Genomic DNA, 21,454 nt, shown 5'->3' on the forward strand with positions numbered 1-21,454 from the left:
ATTTATCAGTCAAGGTCTTAAGTATACTACAATGTTCAGGGAAAGTGATTTATCAGTCAAGGCCTTAAGTATACTACAATGTTCAGGGAAAGTGATTTATCAGTCAAGGCCTTAAGTATACTACAATGTTCAGGGAAAGTGATTTATCAGTCAAGGTCTTAAGTATACTACAATGTTCAGGGAAAGTGATTTATCAGTCAAGGCCTTAAGTATACTACAATGTTCAGGGAAAGTGATTTATCAGTCAAGGTCTTAAGTATACTACAATGTTCAGGGAAAGTGATTTATCAGTCAAGGCCTTAAGTATACTACTACAATGTTCAGGGAAAGTGATTTATCAGTCAAGGTCTTAAGTATACTACAATGTTCAGGGAAAGTGATTTATCAGTCAAGGTCTTAAGTATACTACAATGTTCAGGGAAAGTGATTTATCAGTCAAGGTCTTAAGTATACTACAATGTTCAGGGAAAGTGATTTATCAGTCAAGGCCTTAAGTATACTACAATGTTCAGGGAAAGTGATTTATCAGTCAAGGCCTTAAGTACTACTACAATGTTCAGGGAAAGTGATTTATCAGTCAAGGTCTTAAGTATACTACAATGTTCAGGGAAAGTGATTTATCAGCCAAGGCCTTAAGTATACTACAATGTTCAGGGAAAGTGATTTATCAGTCAAGGCCTTAAGTATACTACAATGTTCAGGGAAAGTGATTTATCAGTCAAGGTCTTAAGTATACTACAATGTTCAGGGAAAGTGATTTATCAGTCAAGGTCTTAAGTATACTACAATGTTCAGGGAAAGTGATTTATCAGTCAAGGTCTTAAGTATACTACAATGTTCAGGGAAAGTGATTTATCAGTCAAGGTCTTAAGTATACTACAATGTTCAGGGAAAGTGATTTATCAGCCAAGGTCTTAAGTATACTACAATGTTCAGGGAAAGTGATTTTTATCAGTCAAGGCCTTAAGTATACTACAATGTTCAGGGAAAGTGATTTATCAGTCAAGGCCTTAAGTATACTACAATGTTCAGGGAAAGTGATTTATCAGTCAAGGTCTTAAGTATACTACAATGTTCAGGGAAAGTGATTTATCAGTCAAGGTCTTAAGTATACTACAATGTTCAGGGAAAGTGATTTATCAGTCAAGGTCCTTAAGTATACTACAATGTTCAGGGAAAGTGATTTATCAGTCAAGGCCTTAAGTATACTACAATGTTCAGGGAAAGTGATTTATCAGTCAAGGTCTTAAGTATACTACAATGTTCAGGAAAAGTGATTTATCAGTCAAGGCCTTAAGTATACTACAATGTTCAGGGAAAGTGATTTATCAGTCAAGGTCTTAAGTATACTACAATGTTCAGGGAAAGTGATTTATCAGTCAAGGCCTTAAGTATACTACAATGTTCAGGGAAAGTGATTTATCAGTCAAGGTCTTAAGTATACTACAATGTTCAGGGAAAGTGATTTATCAGTCAAGGCCTTAAGTATACTACAATGTTCAGGGAAAGTGATTTATCAGTCAAGGTCTTAAGTATACTACAATGTTCAGGGAAAGTGATTTATCAGTCAAGGCCTTAAGTATACTACAATGTTCAGGGAAAGTGATTTATCAGTCAAGGCCTTAAGTATACTACAATGTTCAGGGAAAGTGATTTATCAGTCAAGGTCTTAAGTATACTACAATGTTCAGGGAAAGTGATTTATCAGTCAAGGTCTTAAGTATACTACAATGTTCAGGGAAAGTGATTTATCAGTCAAGGTCTTAAGTATACTACAATGTTCAGGGAAAGTGATTTATCAGTCAAGGTCTTAAGTATACTACAATGTTCAGGGAAAGTGATTTATCAGTCAAGGCCTTAAGTATACTACAATGTTCAGGGAAAGTGATTTATCAGTCAAGGCCTTAAGTATACTACAATGTTCAGGGAAAGTGATTTATCAGTCAAGGTCTTAAGTATACTACAATGTTCAGGGAAAGTGATTTATCAGTCAAGGTCTTAAGTATACTACAATGTTCAGGGAAAGTGATTTATCAGTCAAGGCCTTAAGTATACTACAATGTTCAGGGAAAGTGATTTATCAGTCAAGGTCTTAAGTATACTACAATGTTCAGGGAAAGTGATTTATCAGTCAAGGTCTTAAGTATACTACAATGTTCAGGGAAAGTGATTTATCAGTCAAGGTCTTAAGTATACTACAATGTTCAGGGAAAGTGATTTATCAGTCAAGGCCTTAAGTATACTACAATGTTCAGGGAAAGTGATTTATCAGCCAAGGCCTTAAGTATACTACAATGTTCAGGGAAAGTGATTTATCAGTCAAGGCCTTAAGTATACTACAATGTTCAGGGAAAGTGATTTATCAGTCAAGGTCTTAAGTATACTACAATGTTCAGGGAAAGTGATTTATCAGTCAAGGCCTTAAGTATACTACAATGTTCAGGGAAAGTGATTTATCAGCCAAGGTCTTAAGTATACTACAATGTTCAGGGAAAGTGATTTATCAGTCAAGGTCTTAAGTATACTACAATGTTCAGGGAAAGTGATTTATCAGTCAAGGTCTTAAGTATACTACAATGTTCAGGGAAAGTGATTTATCAGTCAAGGCCTTAAGTATACTACAATGTTCAGGGAAAGTGATTTATCAGTCAAGGTCTTAAGTATACTACAATGTTCAGGGAAAGTGATTTATCAGCCAAGGCCTTAAGTATACTACAATGTTCAGGGAAAGTGATTTATCAGTCAAGGTCTTAAGTATACTACAATGTTCAGGGAAAGTGATTTATCAGTCAAGGCCTTAAGTATACTACAATGTTCAGGGAAAGTGATTTATCAGTCAAGGTCTTAAGTATACTACAATGTTCAGGGAAAGTGATTTATCAGTCAAGGTCTTAAGTATACTACAATGTTCAGGGAAAGTGATTTATCAGCCAAGACCTTAAGTATACTACAATGTTCAGGGAAAGTGATTTATCAGCCAAGGCCTTAAGTATACTACAATGTTCAGGGAAAGTGATTTATCAGTCAAGGTCTTAAGTATACTACAATGTTCAGGGAAAGTGATTTATCAGCCAAGGCCTTAAGTATACTACAATGTTCAGGGAAAGTGATTTATCAGTCAAGGTCTTAAGTATACTACAATGTTCAGGGAAAGTGATTTATCAGTCAAGGTCTTAAGTATACTACAATGTTCAGGGAAAGTGATTTATCAGTCAAGGTCTTAAGTATACTACAATGTTCAGGGAAAGTGATTTATCAGTCAAGGTCTTAAGTATACTACAATGTTCAGGGAAAGTGATTTATCAGCCAAGGCCTTAAGTATACTACAATGTTCAGGGAAAGTGATTTATCAGTCAAGGTCTTAAGTATACTACAATGTTCAGGGAAAGTGATTTATCAGTCAAGGTCTTAAGTATACTACAATGTTCAGGGAAAGTGATTTATCAGTCAAGGTCTTAAGTATACTACAATGTTCAGGGAAAGTGATTTATCAGTCAAGGTCTTAAGTATACTACAATGTTCAGGGAAAGTGATTTATCAGTCAAGGTCTTAAGTATACTACAATGTTCAGGGAAAGTGATTTATCAGTCAAGGTCTTAAGTATACTACAATGTTCAGGGAAAGTGATTTATCAGTCAAGGTCTTAAGTATACTACAATGTTCAGGGAAAGTGATTTATCAGCCAAGGTCTTAAGTATACTACAATGTTCAGGGAAAGTGATTTATCAGTCAAGGTCTTAAGTATACTACAATGTTCAGGGAAAGTGATTTATCAGTCAAGGCCTTAAGTATACTACAATGTTCAGGGAAAGTGATTTATCAGTCAAGGTCTTAAGTATACTACAATGTTCAGGGAAAGTGATTTATCAGTCAAGGTCTTAAGTATACTACAATGTTCAGGGAAAGTGATTTATCAGCCAAGGTCTTAAGTATACTACAATGTTCAGGGAAAGTGATTTATCAGTCAAGGTCTTAAGTATACTACAATGTTCAGGGAAAGTGATTTATCAGCCAAGGTCTTAAGTATACTACAATGTTCAGGGAAAGTGATTTATCAGTCAAGGTCTTAAGTATACTACAATGTTCAGGGAAAGTGATTTATCAGCCAAGGTCTTAAGTATACTACAATGTTCAGGGAAAGTGATTTATCAGTCAAGGTCTTAAGTATACTACAATGTTCAGGGAAAGTGATTTATCAGTCAAGGTCTTAAGTATACTACAATGTTCAGGGAAAGTGATTTATCAGTCAAGGCCTTAAGTATACTACAATGTTCAGGGAAAGTGATTTATCAGTCAAGGTCTTAAGTATACTACAATGTTCAGGGAAAGTGATTTATCAGCCAAGGCCTTAAGTATACTACAATGTTCAGGGAAAGTGATTTATCAGCCAAGGCCTTAAGTATACTACAATGTTCAGGGAAAGTGATTTATCAGCCAAGGCCTTAAGTATACTACAATGTTCAGGGAAAGTGATTTATCAGTCAAGGTCTTAAGTATACTACAATGTTCAGGGAAAGTGATTTATCAGTCAAGGTCTTAAGTATACTACAATGTTCAGGGAAAGTGATTTATCAGCCAAGGCCTTAAGTATACTACAATGTTCAGGGAAAGTGATTTATCAGTCAAGGCCTTAAGTATACTACAATGTTCAGGGAAAGTGATTTATCAGTCAAGGCCTTAAGTATACTACAATGTTCAGGGAAATTTGTCGACTCTTTTTAACTTCAAAAATTTTTACTGCTTGATTGTTTCATTTCGTTACGGTTTCCGGTAAATATGGGTATTATCTGTTGTTGTATTTTGTCAGTAAATGTTTCACAATGAATTTAGTCTTAAAAAATATTTTTCTAACAGTAAAATCGAAAACCTTTTGCTGGATTCTGCGACAGTGATGACAGACACGAAGGAAGAAGTAGCGCTGTCTAGTCTACCAGGTAATGTGTTTTAAAGGCACTTGGCTAAACCGAAACAGTGTATGGATTGTAACCAAATTTGGCCAGAAACATCCTTGGGAGAAGGGGAACATAGTTTGTATAAATTTTGGCTCTGACCCGCTGGGGGCAGGAAGGGCGGGACCCAATTGGAGAAATAGGGGACGGGTTAATTCTTAAAATCGCTACTAGTCATAGAGTTCTGCATGGATTGTAACCAAATTTGACCAGAAACATCTTGTGGAGAAAAGTAACAAAATTTTTGCTCTGACCCCATGGAGCAGAAAGAGAAATAGTTATATTAGAGGGAAAATTCCTTGAGAAAAGAAACAACTATTTAATGAACCTGTATATAGAACATTACTTAGCATTATAAACCAGGTGAGCGATACAGGCCCTCTGGGCCTCTTGTTGGTTTGTTCAATTTTGGCGCTTTCATGTCAAATGCCAAATAAGCCAAAATATGACCACATCCAAAATATGCCAATTTATGGTAGTGTGATAGGTAATAAACTAGCACTGTGTTGATTTGTTTCAGATTGCTTGAATAGTCCAATCTTAGAAGATATAAAAGGTAAGACTATACTGATGAGAACAGTTGTACAATCTGATTACAATACTGGCACATATAATTATAAGGAGTCTGTCAAGTGTTTACTGTTTTATCTTACATACAATAAAGCCTGTGAAAACATTCTCATTGTACAGAAATATTTATTGTTTCATGGTTACTATGGTGCCATGAATATAAAGATAATGAAAGTTTGATGTATTATTGTCATTTTGTTTTGATATAATTAAATACACAGAAAGACAATCTTATTTTGATGTCATTAAATTCACAGAAAGACAATTTTTTTTTTATATAGGTAAAACAATGTGATGTCTACACAGGAAATCTGATTTTATTTTGATGTTACCATTGTAGTGCGCTGCTGTTTTGTGACTAATCTAAAGCGAGCTAAAGCAATCCAGCAAGTGGTGATTCATGGAGCTGATGAATCAATGGTAAGGTGTTCCAAGACTTTACAATTGGTTTACTTTGATTTTACCTGGCAACTTCTCCTTGTGGGATTCACACTCGCGATCCTTTATCACCGTTCAATGTTGTAATGAATCCCTTATCATCGTTCAATGTTCAAATGAATCCTTTATCACCGTTCAATGTTCTAATGAATCCTTTATCACCGTTCAATGTTCTAATGAATCCTTTATCAACGTTCAATGTTCTAATGAATCCTTTATTCAACGTTCAATGTTCTAATGAATCCTTTATCGCGTTCAATGTTCTAATGAATCCTTTATCAACGTTTTGAATCCTTTATCACGTTCAATGTTCTAATGAATCCTTTATCACTGTTCAATGTTCTAATGAATCCTTTATCACGTTCAATGTCTAATGAATCCTTTATCATCGTTCAATGTTCTAATGAATCCTTTATCATCGTTCAATGTTCTAATGAATCCTTTATCGTTCAATGTTCTAATGAATCCTTTATCACGTTCAATGTTGTAATGAATCCTTTATCATCGTTCAATGTTCTAATGAATCCTTTATCAACGTTCAATGTTCTAATGAATCCTTTATCATCGTTCAATGTTGTAATGAATCCCTTATCACCGTTCAATGTTCTAATGAATCCTTTATCACCGTTCAATGTTGTAATGAATCCTTTATCACCGTTCAATGTTCTAATGAATCCTTTATCACCGTTCAATGTTCTAATGAATCCTTTATCAACGTTCAATGTTCTAATGAATCCTTTATCACCGTTCAATGTTCTAATGAATCCTTTATCACCGTTCAATGTTCTAATGAATCCTTTATCACCGTTCAATGTTCTAATGAATCCTTTATCAACGTTCAATGTTCTAATGAATCCTTTATCACCGTTCAATGTTCTAATGAATCCTTTATCACCGTTCAATGTTCTAATGAATCCTTTATCACCGTTCAATGTTCTGATGAAAACATTTATCAACGTTCAATGTTCTAATGAATCCTTTACCGTTCAATGTTCTAATGAATCCTTTATCAACGTTCAATGTTCTAATGAATCCTTTATCATCGTTCAATGTTGTAATGAATCCCTTATCACCGTTCAATGTTCAAATGAATCCTTTATCACCGTTCAATGTTCTGATGAAAACATTTATCAACGTTCAATGTTCTAATGAATCCTTTATCACCGTTCAATGTTCTAATGAATCCTTTATCATCGTTCAATGTTCTAATGAATCCTTTATCACCGTTCAATGTTCTAATGAATCCTTTATCACCGTTCAATGTTCTAATGAATCCTTTATCACCGTTCAATGTTCAAATGAATCCTTTATCAACGTTCAATGTTCTAATGAATCCTTTATCACCGTTCAATGTTCTAATGAATCCTTTATCACCGTTCAATGTTCTAATGAATCCTTTATCACCGTTCAATGTTCTAATGAATCCTTTATCACGTTCAATGTTCTAATGAATCCTTTATCACCGTTCAATGTTCTAATGAATCCTTTATCTTTTAAACGTTCAATGTTCTAATGAATCCTTTATCACGTTCAATGTTCTAATGAATCCTTTATCACCGTTCAATGTTCTAATGAATCCTTTATCAACGTTCAATGTTCTAATGAATCCTTTATCACCGTTCAATGTTCTAATGAATCCTTTATCACCGTTCAATGTTCTAATGAATCCTTTATCACCGTTCAATGTTCTAATGAATCCTTTATCACCGTTCAATGTTCAAATGAATCCTTTATCAACGTTCAATGTTCTAATGAATCCTTTATTCGCGTTCAATGTTCTAATGAATCCTTTATCACCGTTCAATGTTCTAATGAATCCTTTATCACTTCGTTCAATGTTCAAATGTTCTAATGAATCCTTTATCAACGTTCAATGTTCTAATGAATCCTTTATCACCGTTCAATGTTCTAATGAATCCTTTATCACCGTTCAATGTTCAAATGAATCCTTTATCACCGTTCAATGTTCAAATGAATCCTTTATCAACGTTCAATGTTCTAATGAATCCTTTATCATCGTTCAATGTTGTAATGAATCCCTTATCACCGTTCAATGTTCAAATGAATCCTTTATCAACGTTCAATGTTCTGATGAAAACATTTATCACGTTCAATGTTCTAATGAATCCTTTATCGTTCAATGTTTTAATGAATCCTTTATCACCGTTCAATGTTCAAATGAATCCTTTATCACCGTTCAATGTTCTAATGAATCCTTTATCAATGGTCAATTGTGAATTTAATGTTCAATGTTTAATCTTTATCTTCTCTATATAAGGATTTTTTTATCATTTCTGTTAAGATGCCTCCCCACCCCAGAGCGGTCCAGTACCCTTTGGATGGTGGCAGAGTCCTCAACATCACGGGCAAAGTCAGGTCAGCACACATTGATAAACAGTAAAGTTAGGTCAGCACACATTAATAAACAATAAAGTCAGGTCAGCACACATTGATAAACAAAAAAGTCAGGTCAGCACACATTGATAAACAGTAAAGTTAGGTCAGCACACATTAATAAACAATAAAGTTAGGTCAGCACACATTAATAAACAATAAAGTCAGGTCAGCACACATTGATAAACAAGTAAAGTCAGGTCAGTAGCACACATTGATAAACAATAAATTCAGGTCAGCACACATTGATCAGTAAAGTCAGGTCAGCACACATTGATAAACAGTAAAGTCAGGTCAGCACACATTGAATAAACAATAAAGTCAGGTCAGCACACATTGATAAACAGTAAAGTCAGGTCAGCACACATTGATAAACAGTAAAGTTAGGTCAGCACACATTGATAAACAGTAAAGTCAGGTCAGCACACATTGATAACCAGTAAAGTTAGGTCAGCACACATTGATAAACAATAAAGTCAGGTCAGCACACATTGATAAACAGTAAAGTTAGGTCAGCACACATTAATAAACAATAAAGTCAGGTCAGCACACATTGATAAACAATAAAGTCAGGTCAGCACACATTGATAAACAGTAAAGTCAGGTCAGCACACATTGATAAACAGTAAAGTCAGGTCAGCACACATTGATAAACAGTAAAGTCAGGTCAGCACACATTGATAAACAGTAAAGTCAGGTCAGCACACATTGATAAACAGTAAAGTCAGGTCAGCACACATTGATAAAACAGTAAAGTCAGGTCAGCACACATTGATAAACAGTAAAGTCAGGTCAGCACACATTGATAAACAATAAAGTCAGGTCAGCACACATTGATAAACAATAAAGTCAGGTCAGCACACATTAATAAACAGTAAAGTCAGGTCAGCACACATTAATAAACAATAAAGTCAGGTCAGCACACATTGATAAACAGTAAAGTCAGGTCAGCACACATTGATAAACAGTAAAGTCAGGTCAGCACACATTGATAAACAGTAAAGTCAGGTCAGCACACATTGATAAACAGTAAAGTCAGGTCAGCACACATTGATAAACAATAAAGTCAGGTCAGCACACATTGATAAACAGTAAAGTCAGGTCAGCACACATTGATAAACAGTAAAGTTAGGTCAGCACACATTGATAAACAGTAAAGTCAGGTCAGCACACATTGATAAACAGTAAAGTCAGGTCAGCACACATTGATAAACAATAAAGTCAGGTCAGCACACATTAATAAACATAAAGTCAGGTCAGCACACATTAATAAACAGTAAAGTCAGGTCAGCACACATTGATAAACAGTAAAGTCAGGTCAGCACACATTGATAAACAGTAAAGTCAGGTCAGCACACATTAATAAACAATAAAGTCAGGTCAGCACACATTGATAAACAGTAAAGTCAGGTCAGCACACATTAATAAACAATAAAGTCAGGTCAGCACACATTAATAAACAATAAAGTCAGGTCAGCACACATAATAAACAGTAAAGTCAGGTCAGCACACATTGATAAACAGTAAAGTCAGGTCAGCACACATTGATAAACAGTAAAGTCAGGTCAGCACACATTGATAAACAGTAAAGTCAGGTCAGCACACATTAATAAACAGTAAAGTCAGGTCAGCACACATTGATAAACAGTAAAGTCAGGTCGGCACACATTGATAAACAGTAAAGTCAGGTCAGCACACATTGATAAACAGTAAAGTCAGGTCAGCACACATTAATTAACAATAAAGTCAGATCAGCACACATTAATAAGTATATATACGGGGAGTAAGACTCCAATAGATAAAGTTATATTACGGAGTATATATACGGGGAGTAAGACTCCAATAGATAGAGATATATATGGAGTATATATACGGGGAGTAAGACTCCAATAGATAAAGTTATATTACGGAGTATATATACGGGGATTAAGACTCCAATAGATAGAGAGATATATGGAGTATATATACGGGGAGTAAGACTCCAATAGATAAAGTTATATATGGAGTACATATACCGGGAGTAAGACTACAATAGATAGAGATATATATGGAGTATATATACGGGGAGTAAGACTCCAATAGATAAAGTTATATATGGAGTATATATACGGAGAGTAAGACTCCAATAGATAAAGATATATACGGGGAGTAAGACTCCAATAGATAAAGTTATATATGGAGTATATATACGGGGAGTAAGACTCCAATAGTCAAAGTTATATATGGAGTATATATACGGGGAGTAAGAGTGATATATATGGAGTATATATACGAGGAGTAAGACTCCAATTAGATAAACTATATATATGGAGTATTATATTACGGGGAGTAAGACGCCAATAGATAAAGTTATATATGGAGTAATACTATATGGGGAGTAAAGACTCCAATAGATTAGAGATATATATGGAGTATATATACGGGGAGTAAAGACTCCAATTAGATAAATTGTTATATATGGAGTATATATACGGGGGGAGTAAGACTCCAATAGATAAAGTTATATATGGAGTATATATACGGGGAGTAAGACTCCAATAGATAAAGTTATATATGGAGTATATATACGGGGAGTAAGACTCCAATAGATAAAGTTATATATGGAGTATATATACGGGGAGTAAGACTCCAATAGATAAAGTTATATATGGAGTATATATACGGGGAGTAAGACTCCAATAGATAGAGATATATATGGAGTATATATACGGGGAGTAAGACTCCAATAGATAGAGATATATATGGAGTATATATACGGGGAGTAAGACTTCCAATAGATAAAGTTATATATGGAGTATATTACCTGGGGACAGTAAGACTCCAATAGATAAAGTTATATATATGGAGTATATATACGGGGAGTAAGACTCCAATAGATAGAGAGATATATGGAGTATATATATACGGGGAGTAAGACTCCAATAGATAAAGTTATATATGGAGTATATATACGGGGAGTAAGACTCCAATAGATAGAGATATATATGGAGTATATATACGGGGAGTAAGACTCCAATAGATAGAGATATATATGGAGTATATATACGGGGAGTAAGACTCCAATAGATGAAGTTATATATGGACTATATATACGGGGAGTAAGACTCCAATAGATAGAGATATATATGGAGTATATATACGGGGAGTAAGACTTCAATAGATAAAGTTATATTACGGAGTATATATACCTGGAGTAAGACTCCAATAGATAGAGAGATATATGGAGTATATATACGGGGAGTAAGACTCCAATAGATAAAGTTATATATGGAGTATATATACGGGGAGTAAGACTCCAATAGATAAAGTTATATATGGAGTATATATACGGGGAGTAAGACTCCAATAGATAAAGATATATATGGAGTATATATACGGGGAGTAAGACTCCAATAGATAGAGATTATATATGGAGTATATATACGGGGAGTAAGACTCCAATAGATAAAGTTATATATGGACTATATACGGGGAGTAAGACTCCAATAGATAGAGATATATATGGAGTATATATACGGGGAGTAAGACTCCAATAGATAAAGTTATATATACGGAGTATATATACGGGGAGTAAGACTCCAATAGATAGAGTTATATATGGAGTATATATACGGGGAGTAAGACTCCAATAGATAAAGATATATATGGAGTATATATACGGGGAGTAAGACTCCAATAGATAAAGATATATATGGAGTATATATACGGGGAGTAAGACTCCAATAGATAGAGATATATATGGAGTATATATACGGGGAGTAAGACTCCAATAGATAAAGTTATATATGGAGTATATATACGGGGAGTAAGACTCCAATAGATAGAGATATATATGGAGTATATATACGGGGAGTAAGACTCCAATAGATAGAGATATATATGGAGTATATATACGGGGAGTAAGACTCCAATAGATGAAGTTATATATGGAGTATATATACAGGTTTAAGACTTCAATAGATAAAGTTATATTACGGAGTATATATACGGGGAGTAAGACTCCAATAGATAAAGTTATATATGGAGTATATATACGGGGAGTAAGACTCCAATAGATGAAGTTATATATAGAGATATATATGGAGTATATATACGGGGAGTAAGACTCCAATAGATAGAGATATATATGGAGTATATATACGGGGAGTAAGACTCCAATAGATAAAGATAAAGTTATATATGGAGTATATATCAGTTTATATACGGGGAGTAAGACTCCAATAGATAAAGTTATATATGGAGTATATATACGGGGAGTAAGACTCCAATAGATAGAGATATATATGGAGTATATATACGGGGAGTAAGACTCCAATAGATAAAGTTATATATGGAGTATATATACGGGGAGTAAGACTCCAATAGATAAAGTTATATATGGAGTATATATACGGGGAGTAAGACTCCAATAGATAAAGTTATATATGGAGTATATATACGGGGAGTAAGACTCCAATAGATAAAGTTATATATGGAGTATATATACGGGGAGTAAGACTCCAATAGATAAAGTTATATATGGAGTATATATACGGGGAGTAAGACTCCAATAGATAAAGTTATATATGGAGTATATATACGGGGAGTAAGACTCCAATAGATAAAGATATATATGGAGTATATATACGGGGAGTAAGACTCCAATAGATAAAGTTATATATGGAGATATATACGGGGAGTAAGACTCCAATAGATAAAGTTATATATGGAGTATATATACGGGGAGTAAGACTCCAATAGATAAAGTTATATATGGAGTATATATATACGGGGAGTAAGACTCCAATAGATAAAGTTATATATGGAGTATATATACGGGGAGTAAGACTCCAATAGATAGAGATATATATGGAGTATATATACGGGGAGTAAGACTCCAATAGATAGAGATATATATGGAGTATATATACGGGGAGTAAGACTCCAATAGATAGAGATATATATGGAGTATATATACGGGGAGTAAGACTCCAATAGATAAAGTTATATATGGAGTATATATACGGGGAGTAAGACTCCAATAGATAGAGTTATATATGGAGTATATATACGGGGAGTAAGACTCCAATAGATAGAGATATATATGGAGTATATATACGGGGAGTAAGACTCCAATAGATAGAGATATATATGGAGTATATATACGGGGAGTAAGACTCCAATAGATAGAAATATATATGGAGTATATATACGGGGAGTAAGACTCCAATAGATAAAGTTATATATGGAGTATATATACGGGGAGTAAGACTCCAATAGATAAAGTTATATATGGAGTATATATACGGGGAGTAAGACTCCAATAGATAAAGTTATATATGGAGTATATATACGGGGAGTAAGACTCCAATAGATAGAGATATATATGGAGTATATATACGGGGAGTAAGACTCCAATAGATAGAGATATATATGGAGTATATATACGGGGAGTAAGACTCCATAGTAATTATATATGGAGTAATATAGGGGAGTAAGATAGATATATGGAGTATATATACGGGGAGTAAGGACTCCAATAGATAAAGTTATATATGGAGTATATATACGGGGAGTAAGACTCCAATAGATAGAGATATATATGGAGTATATATACGGGGAGTAAGACTCCAATAGATAGATATATGGAGTATATATACGGGAGTAAGACTCCAATAGATAAATATATATGGAGTATATATACGGGGAGTAAGACTCCAATAGATAAAGTTATTATATGGAGTATATATACGGGGAGTAAGACTCCAATAGATAAAGTTATATATGGAGTATATATACGGGGAGTAAGACTCCAATAGATAGAGATATATATGGAGTATATATACGGGGAGTAAGACTCCAATAGATAGAGATATATATGGAGTATATATACGGGGAGTAAGACTCCAATAGATAAAGTTATATATGGAGTATATATACCTGGAGTAAGACTCCAATAGATAAAGTTATATATGGAGTATATATACGGGGAGTAAGACTCCAATAGATAAAGTTATATATGGAGTATATATACGGGGAGTAAGACTCCAATAGATAGAGATATATATGGAGTATATATACGGGGAGTAAGACTCCAATAGATAAAGATATATATGGAGTATATATACGGGGAGTAAGACTCCAATAGATAAAGTTATATATGGAGTATATATACGGGGAGTAAGACTCCAATAGATAGAGATATATATGGAGTATATATACGGGGAGTAAGACTCCAATAGATAAAGTTATATATGGAGTATATATACGGGGAGTAAGACTCCAATAGATAGAGATATATATGGAGTATATATACGGGGAGTAAGACTCCAATAGATAGAGATATATATGGAGTATATATACAGGTTTAAGACTTCAATAGATAAAGTTATATTACGGAGTATATATACCTGGAGTAAGACTCCAATAGATAGAGAGATATATGGAGTATATATACGGGGAGTAAGACTCCAATAGATAAAGTTATATATGGAGTATATATACGGGGAGTAAGACTCCAATAGATAGAGATATATATGGAGTATATATACGGGGAGTAAGACTCCAATAGATAAAGTTATATATGGAGTATATATACGGGGAGTAAGACTCCAATAGATAGAGATATATATGGAGTATATATACGGGGAGTAAGACTCCAATAGATAAAGTTATATATGGAGTATATATACGGGGAGTAAGACTCCAATAGATAAAGTTATATACGGGGAGTAAGACTCCAGACATGTTAAGCTTTGGTGACCAAAAAGAGGAAGAGTTTTTAACTCCAAAGCAGTAGCATTGCATGCGACATTTTCTTGTTGTGCGTCAACAATTTGATTTCTCTATCCAGACCTTTTTGATTCTACTTTATAATAATTATGTATTTAAAACATTTTCGAGGCAATTCTTTTTGTGATTTGTTTTTATCATCCACAAAATTAAATCGCGAACAAAGATCAGTTTTACTGTTTACAGTAAGACTAGTAAGTGGAAAATATTGAGGTCTGTACACAACTAACATGCCAATTATAGGAAAGTGTAATAATGGTGCTATACAAAGTCTAGAAGGTCATATTGATATTGTATTGTCTGTGTGAATTATTGCTTTTTATCCGTGTTTTCAGAGAACAAGGCTGTGAAGTTTTGTTTGAACAAGATAATGAGGAACAGTCTGTGACCACTTCTATATTGGATGCGATCCTCCAGGTCAGTGGGGTACAGGCACCTACATACACAGAAGTAATATAGTAATTATTGATATGTGGACCACCATCATCCCAGATCAAGGGAGTATTGTATCTACTTAGTAGTAATATAGTAATTATTGATATGTGGACCAACATCATCCCAGATCAAGCGAGTATTGTATCTACTTAGTAGTAATATAGTATAGTAATTATTGATATGTGGACCACCATCATCAGATCAGATCAAGGGAGTATTGATATGTATCTACATTAGTAGTAATATAGTAATTATTGATATGTGGACCACCATCATCCCAGATCAAGGGAGTATTGTATCTACTTAGTAGTAATATAGTAATTATTGATATGTGGACCAACATCATCCCAGATCAAGGGAGTATTGTATCTACTTAGTAGTAATTAGTAATTATTGATATGTGGACCAACTCATCCCAGTAGTATTGTATCTACTTAGTAGTATAGTAATTATTGATATGTGGACCACCATCATCCCAGATCAAGGGAGTATTGTATCTACTTAGTAGTAATATAGTAATTATTGATATGTGGACCACCATCATCCCAGATCAAGGGAGTATTGTATCTACTTAGTAGTAATATAGTAATTATTGATATGTGGACCACCATCATCCCAGATCAAGGGAGTATTGTATCTACTTAGTAGTAATATAGTAATTATTGATATGTGGACCACCATCATCCCAGATCAAGGGAGTATTGTATCTACTTAGTAGTAATATAGTAATTATTGATATGTGGACCACATCATCCCAGATCAAGGGAGTATTGTATCTACTTAGTAGTAATATAGTAATTATTGATATGTGGACCACCATCATCCCAGATCAAGGGAGTATTGTATCTACTTAGTAGTAATATAGTAATTATTGATATGTGGACCACCATCATCCCAGATCAAGGGAGTATTGTATCTACTTAGTAGTAATATAGTAATTATTGATATGTGGACCACCATCATCCCAGATCAAGGGAGTATTGTATCTACTTAGTAGTAATATAGTAATTATTGATATGTGGACCAACATCATCCCAGATCAAGGGAGTATGTATCTACTTAGTAGTAATATAGTAATTATTGATATGTGGACCAACATCATCCCAGATCAAGGGAGTATTGTATCTACTTAGTAGTAATATAGTAATTATTGATAGTGGACCAACATCATCCCAGATCAAGGGAGTATTGTATCTACTTAGTAGTAATATAGTAATTATTGATATGTGGACCACCATCATCCCAGATCAAGGGAGTATTGTATCTACTTAGTAGTAATATAGTAATTATTGATATGTGGACCACCATCATCCCAGATCAAGGGAGTATTGTATCTACTTAGTAGTAATATAGTAATTATTGATATGTGGACCACCATCATCCCAGATCAAGGGAGTATTGTATCTACTTAGTAGTAATATAGTAATTATTGATATGTGGACCAACATCATCCCAGATCAAGGGGAGTATTGTATCTACTTAGTAGTAATATAGTAATTATTGATATGTGGACCCAACATCATCCCAGATCAAGGGAGTATTAGTATCTACTTAGTAGTAATATAGTAATTATTGATATGTGGACCAACATCATCCCAGATCAAGGGAGTATTGTATCTACTTAGTAGTAATATAGTAATTATTGATATGTGGACCACCATCATCCCAGATCAAGGGAGTATTGTATCTACTTAGTAGTAATATAGTAATTATTGATATGTGGACCAACATCATCCCAGATCAAGGGAGTATTGTATCTACTTAGTAGTAATATAGTAATTATTGATATGTGGACCACCATCATCCCAGATCAAGGGAGTATTGTATCTACTTAGTAGTAATATAGTAATTATTGATATGTGGACCAACATCATCCCAGATCAAGGGAGTATTGTATCTACTTAGTAGTAATATAGTAATTATTGATATGTGGACCACCATCATCCCAGATCAAGGGAGTATTGTATCTACTTAGTAGTAATATAGTAATTATTGATATGTGGACCAACCATCATCCCAGATCAAGGGAGTATTGTATCTACTTAGTAGTAATATAGTAATTATTGATATGTGGACCACCATCATCCCAGATCAAGGGAGTATTGTATCTACTTAGTAGTAATATAGTAATTATTGATATGTGGACCACCATCATCCCAGATCAAGGGAGTATTGTATCTACTTAGTAGTAATATAGTAATTATTGATATGTGGACCACCATCATCCCAGATCAAGGGAGTATTGTATCTACTTAGTAGTAATATAGTAATTATTGATATGTGGACCACCATCATCCCAGATCAAGGGAGTATTGTATCTACTTAGTAGTAATATAGTAATTATTGATATGTGGACCACCATCATCCCAGATCAAGGGAGTATTGTATCTACTTAGTAGTAATATAGTAATTATTGATATGTGGACCACCATCATCCCAGATCAAGGGAGTATTGTATCTACTTAGTAGTAATATAGTAATTATTGATATGTGGACCACCATCATCCCAGATCAAGGGAGTATTGTATCTACTTAGTAGTAATATAGTAAATTATTGATATGTGGACCAACATCATCCCAGATCAAGGGAGTATTGTATCTACTTAGTAGTAATATAGTAATTATTGATATGTGGACCACCATCATCCCAGATCAAGGGAGTATTGTATCTACTTAGTAGTAATATAGTAATTATTGATATGTGGACCAACATCATCCCAGATCAAGGGAGTATTGTATCTACTTAGTAGTAATATAGTAATTATTGATATGTGGACCAACATCATCCCAGATCAAGGGAGTATTGTATCTACTTAGTAGTAATATAGTAATTATTGATATGTGGACCAACATCATCCCAGATCAAGGGAGTATTGTATCTACTTAGTAGTAATATAGTAATTATTGATATGTGGACCAACATCATCCCAGATCAAGGGAGTATTGTATCTACTTAGTAGTAATATAGTAATTATTGATATGTGGACCAACATCATCCCAGATCAAGGGAGTATTGTATCTACTTAGTAGTAATATAGTAATTATTGATATGTGGACCAACATCATCCCAGATCAAGGGAGTATTGTATCTACTTAGTAGTAATATAGTAATTATTGATATGTGGACCAACATCATCCCAGATCAAGGGAGTATTGTATCTACTTAGTAGTAATATAGTAATTATTGATATGTGGACCACCATCATCCCAGATCAAGGGAGTATTGTATCTACTTAGTAGTAATATAGTTATTATTGATATGTGGACCACCATCATCCCAGATCAAGGGAGTATTGTATCTACTTAGTAGTAATATAGTAATTATTGATATGTGGACCAACATCATCCCAGATCAAGGGAGTATTGTATCTACTTAGTAGTAATATAGTAATTATTGATATGTGGACCACCATCATCCCAGATCAAGGGAGTATTGTATCTACTTAGTAGTAATATAGTAATTATTGATATGTGGACCACCATCATCCCAGATCAAGGGAGTATTGTATCTACTTAGTAGTAATATAGTAATTATTGATATGTGGACCACCATCATCCCAGATCAAGGGAGTATTGTATCTACTTAGTAGTAATATAGTAATTATTGATATGTGGACCAACATCATCCCAGATCAAGGGAGTATTGTATCTACTTAGTAGTAATATAGTAATTATTGATATGTGGACCAACATCATCCCAGATCAAGGGAGTATTGTATCTACTTAGTAGTAATATAGTAATTATTGATATGTGGACCACCATCATCCCAGATCAAGGGAGTATTGTATCTACTTAGTAGTAATATAGTAATTATTGATATGTGGACCAACATCATCCCAGATCAAGGGAGTATTGTATCCAGATAACTAATTTAATATCAATTATATCCTATTTTAAAGTAATTTCATTATTTGTTAAACATTTGTACACTGACTGTTTTGAATTTGTTCTCACAATTTTGTAACTCAGTGTCCCATAGACATGCGACTGGAGCTTGCCAGTAACATCGTAATCATTGGAGGAACATCTATGCTGAAAGGCTTCCACCACCGTGTTGGATCAGAACTCTACGATCTTCTTAGAAAACCCAAGTACAAGGAGCACTTGTCCATTGAGACTTTTAAGTTCCATAAACTGCCAGCCAAAGAAAACTATGCTGCATGGCTTGGTGGTAAGAATGATAAAACTTGTTCTTTTCTATAGAAAATCAGATAATAGATTGATGTTAAAAGGATACCTCAGTGATGATGCTTAGATTATATTTTCAGGTTCATGAGAATTATATCCGTAACATTACATTGAAATATAGAGGAAACTGTCTATCTGTATCTACACATACAAACAAGACCTGGGTGACCCATATACACTTCTTTATCCTTGTTAATTTGAGGTATTATGACAAGGGCTCAACATTACATGTGATTCTTGTTTACCTTAACAGGTGCCATGTTTGGATCTTTGGAGACGTTACCCAGCCGATCTGTGACGAGGGACAATTATCAACTCTCAGGAAAATTGTCGGACTGGTGTACCATCACAGAGGAGGCCGTGTCTGGCTGAGGAACAGAATCTCGTATTCTTGTTGTAATAAACCATGTGATAACTGGATTCTGATTCTCTGATTCCACGGCATTCTGGCTGTGGATACGAAAATCTCTAGGACATTGTGCAATATATTCTTGTTTGTCTTATGAAGACACACACATCATGTGAGGTCACAATTCAGAGTTCAGATATAACACGAGAGAAGGAACATGAAGAAGTGTATTGTAGTTGTAGGAGTGAATAAAGTGATTGATCTCTAAAAATCTTCTTCATATTCCTCATATACTGTACACCTACACAGCTACAAAATTTCCATTTCAAAGTAAGTTCGCAAACATTCTTGCGTATAAAAATTGAAGTGAAATTCCTTTCAATATAAATGTAGATATTAATTCGCGAAGACAAACTTCTGCAAATTTACTTGGATTGCGAAATCCACAAAAGTAAATCGTACACGAAAGAGAGTTGGTTTACAGTATGTATTCTGGTCATTTCATAGCAAAAAAATTGTTACCTGTACATTATTTACAACATATGTAAGCCGTAGTTAGCTTTGGAAACCTGTACATTATTTACATCATATGTAGGCCATAGTTAGCTTTGGAACTGGTTTTGCTATTTGCTGTGAATCGAGAGATTCTTAAGAGTCCTTCTCATTACATTATTTAATATGTAATAAAACATTTAACTATATTAATTTTTTTTGTATGTTGTATATGTGAGGTACATATTTAGGATCCTTTGCTCCAGGATTGTTTGCTGTCAAAATTGCCTTTGTAAGCTTCATGTGGCATCTATATCCATTGACTTAATTGATAGTGGACTAGCTTTATTTTCTGACAAGGCTGACAGGTGACCTTGTTGTAGTTTTTAAATTGAATTTAATTATCACTATTTCCCTGAAGGTCCTGATAGGATCCTTAAGTTCATTATTAGACACACCCTCTCATTATTGTGGCTGCAGTTGCTGCTCTAAAACCTTTCCTCATACGACCTTGTTTGTAGCTGCTGTCATAAACACTGACCTTATATGACCTTGTCTGTAGTTGCTGTCATACCAACTGACCTCATATGACATTGGTTGTCGTTGCTGTCATACACACTGACCTCATATGACCTTGTCTGTAGTTGCTGTCATACACACTGACCTCATACGACATTGGTTGTCGTTGCTGTCATACCAACTGACCTCATATGACCTTGTCTGTAGTTGCTGTCATACACACTGACCTTATATGACCTTGTCTGTAGTTGTCGTCATACCCACTGACCTTATATGACCTTGTCTGTAGTTGTCGTCATACCCACTGACCTTATATGACCTTGTCTGTAGTTGTCGTCATACCCACTG

At 34.3% G+C, this 21,454-nt stretch overlaps 1 protein-coding gene across 1 annotated transcript in view; it reads left to right on the forward strand.

The window, feature by feature from the left end:
- The window catches only part of LOC138319846 (actin-related protein 10-like), a 40,623-nt gene extending 19,823 nt beyond the window's left edge, over positions 1-20,800 (forward strand). Inside the window, exons 6-12 of the mRNA XM_069262975.1 lie at positions 4,820-4,934; positions 5,470-5,505; positions 5,860-5,939; positions 8,260-8,333; positions 15,458-15,539; positions 19,528-19,729; positions 20,000-20,800. Of these exons, the coding sequence (XP_069119076.1) occupies positions 4,820-4,934; positions 5,470-5,505; positions 5,860-5,939; positions 8,260-8,333; positions 15,458-15,539; positions 19,528-19,729; positions 20,000-20,118 (708 nt within the window). The 3' untranslated portion in view covers positions 20,119-20,800. The remainder of the gene's footprint in view (positions 1-4,819; positions 4,935-5,469; positions 5,506-5,859; positions 5,940-8,259; positions 8,334-15,457; positions 15,540-19,527; positions 19,730-19,999) is intronic.
- The last annotated feature ends 654 nt before the right edge of the window (positions 20,801-21,454 follow it).

The sequence above is a fragment of the Argopecten irradians genome, chromosome 3 (genome assembly GCF_041381155.1).
Source record: "Argopecten irradians isolate NY chromosome 3, Ai_NY, whole genome shotgun sequence".
NCBI lineage: Eukaryota > Metazoa > Mollusca > Bivalvia > Pectinida > Pectinidae > Argopecten > Argopecten irradians.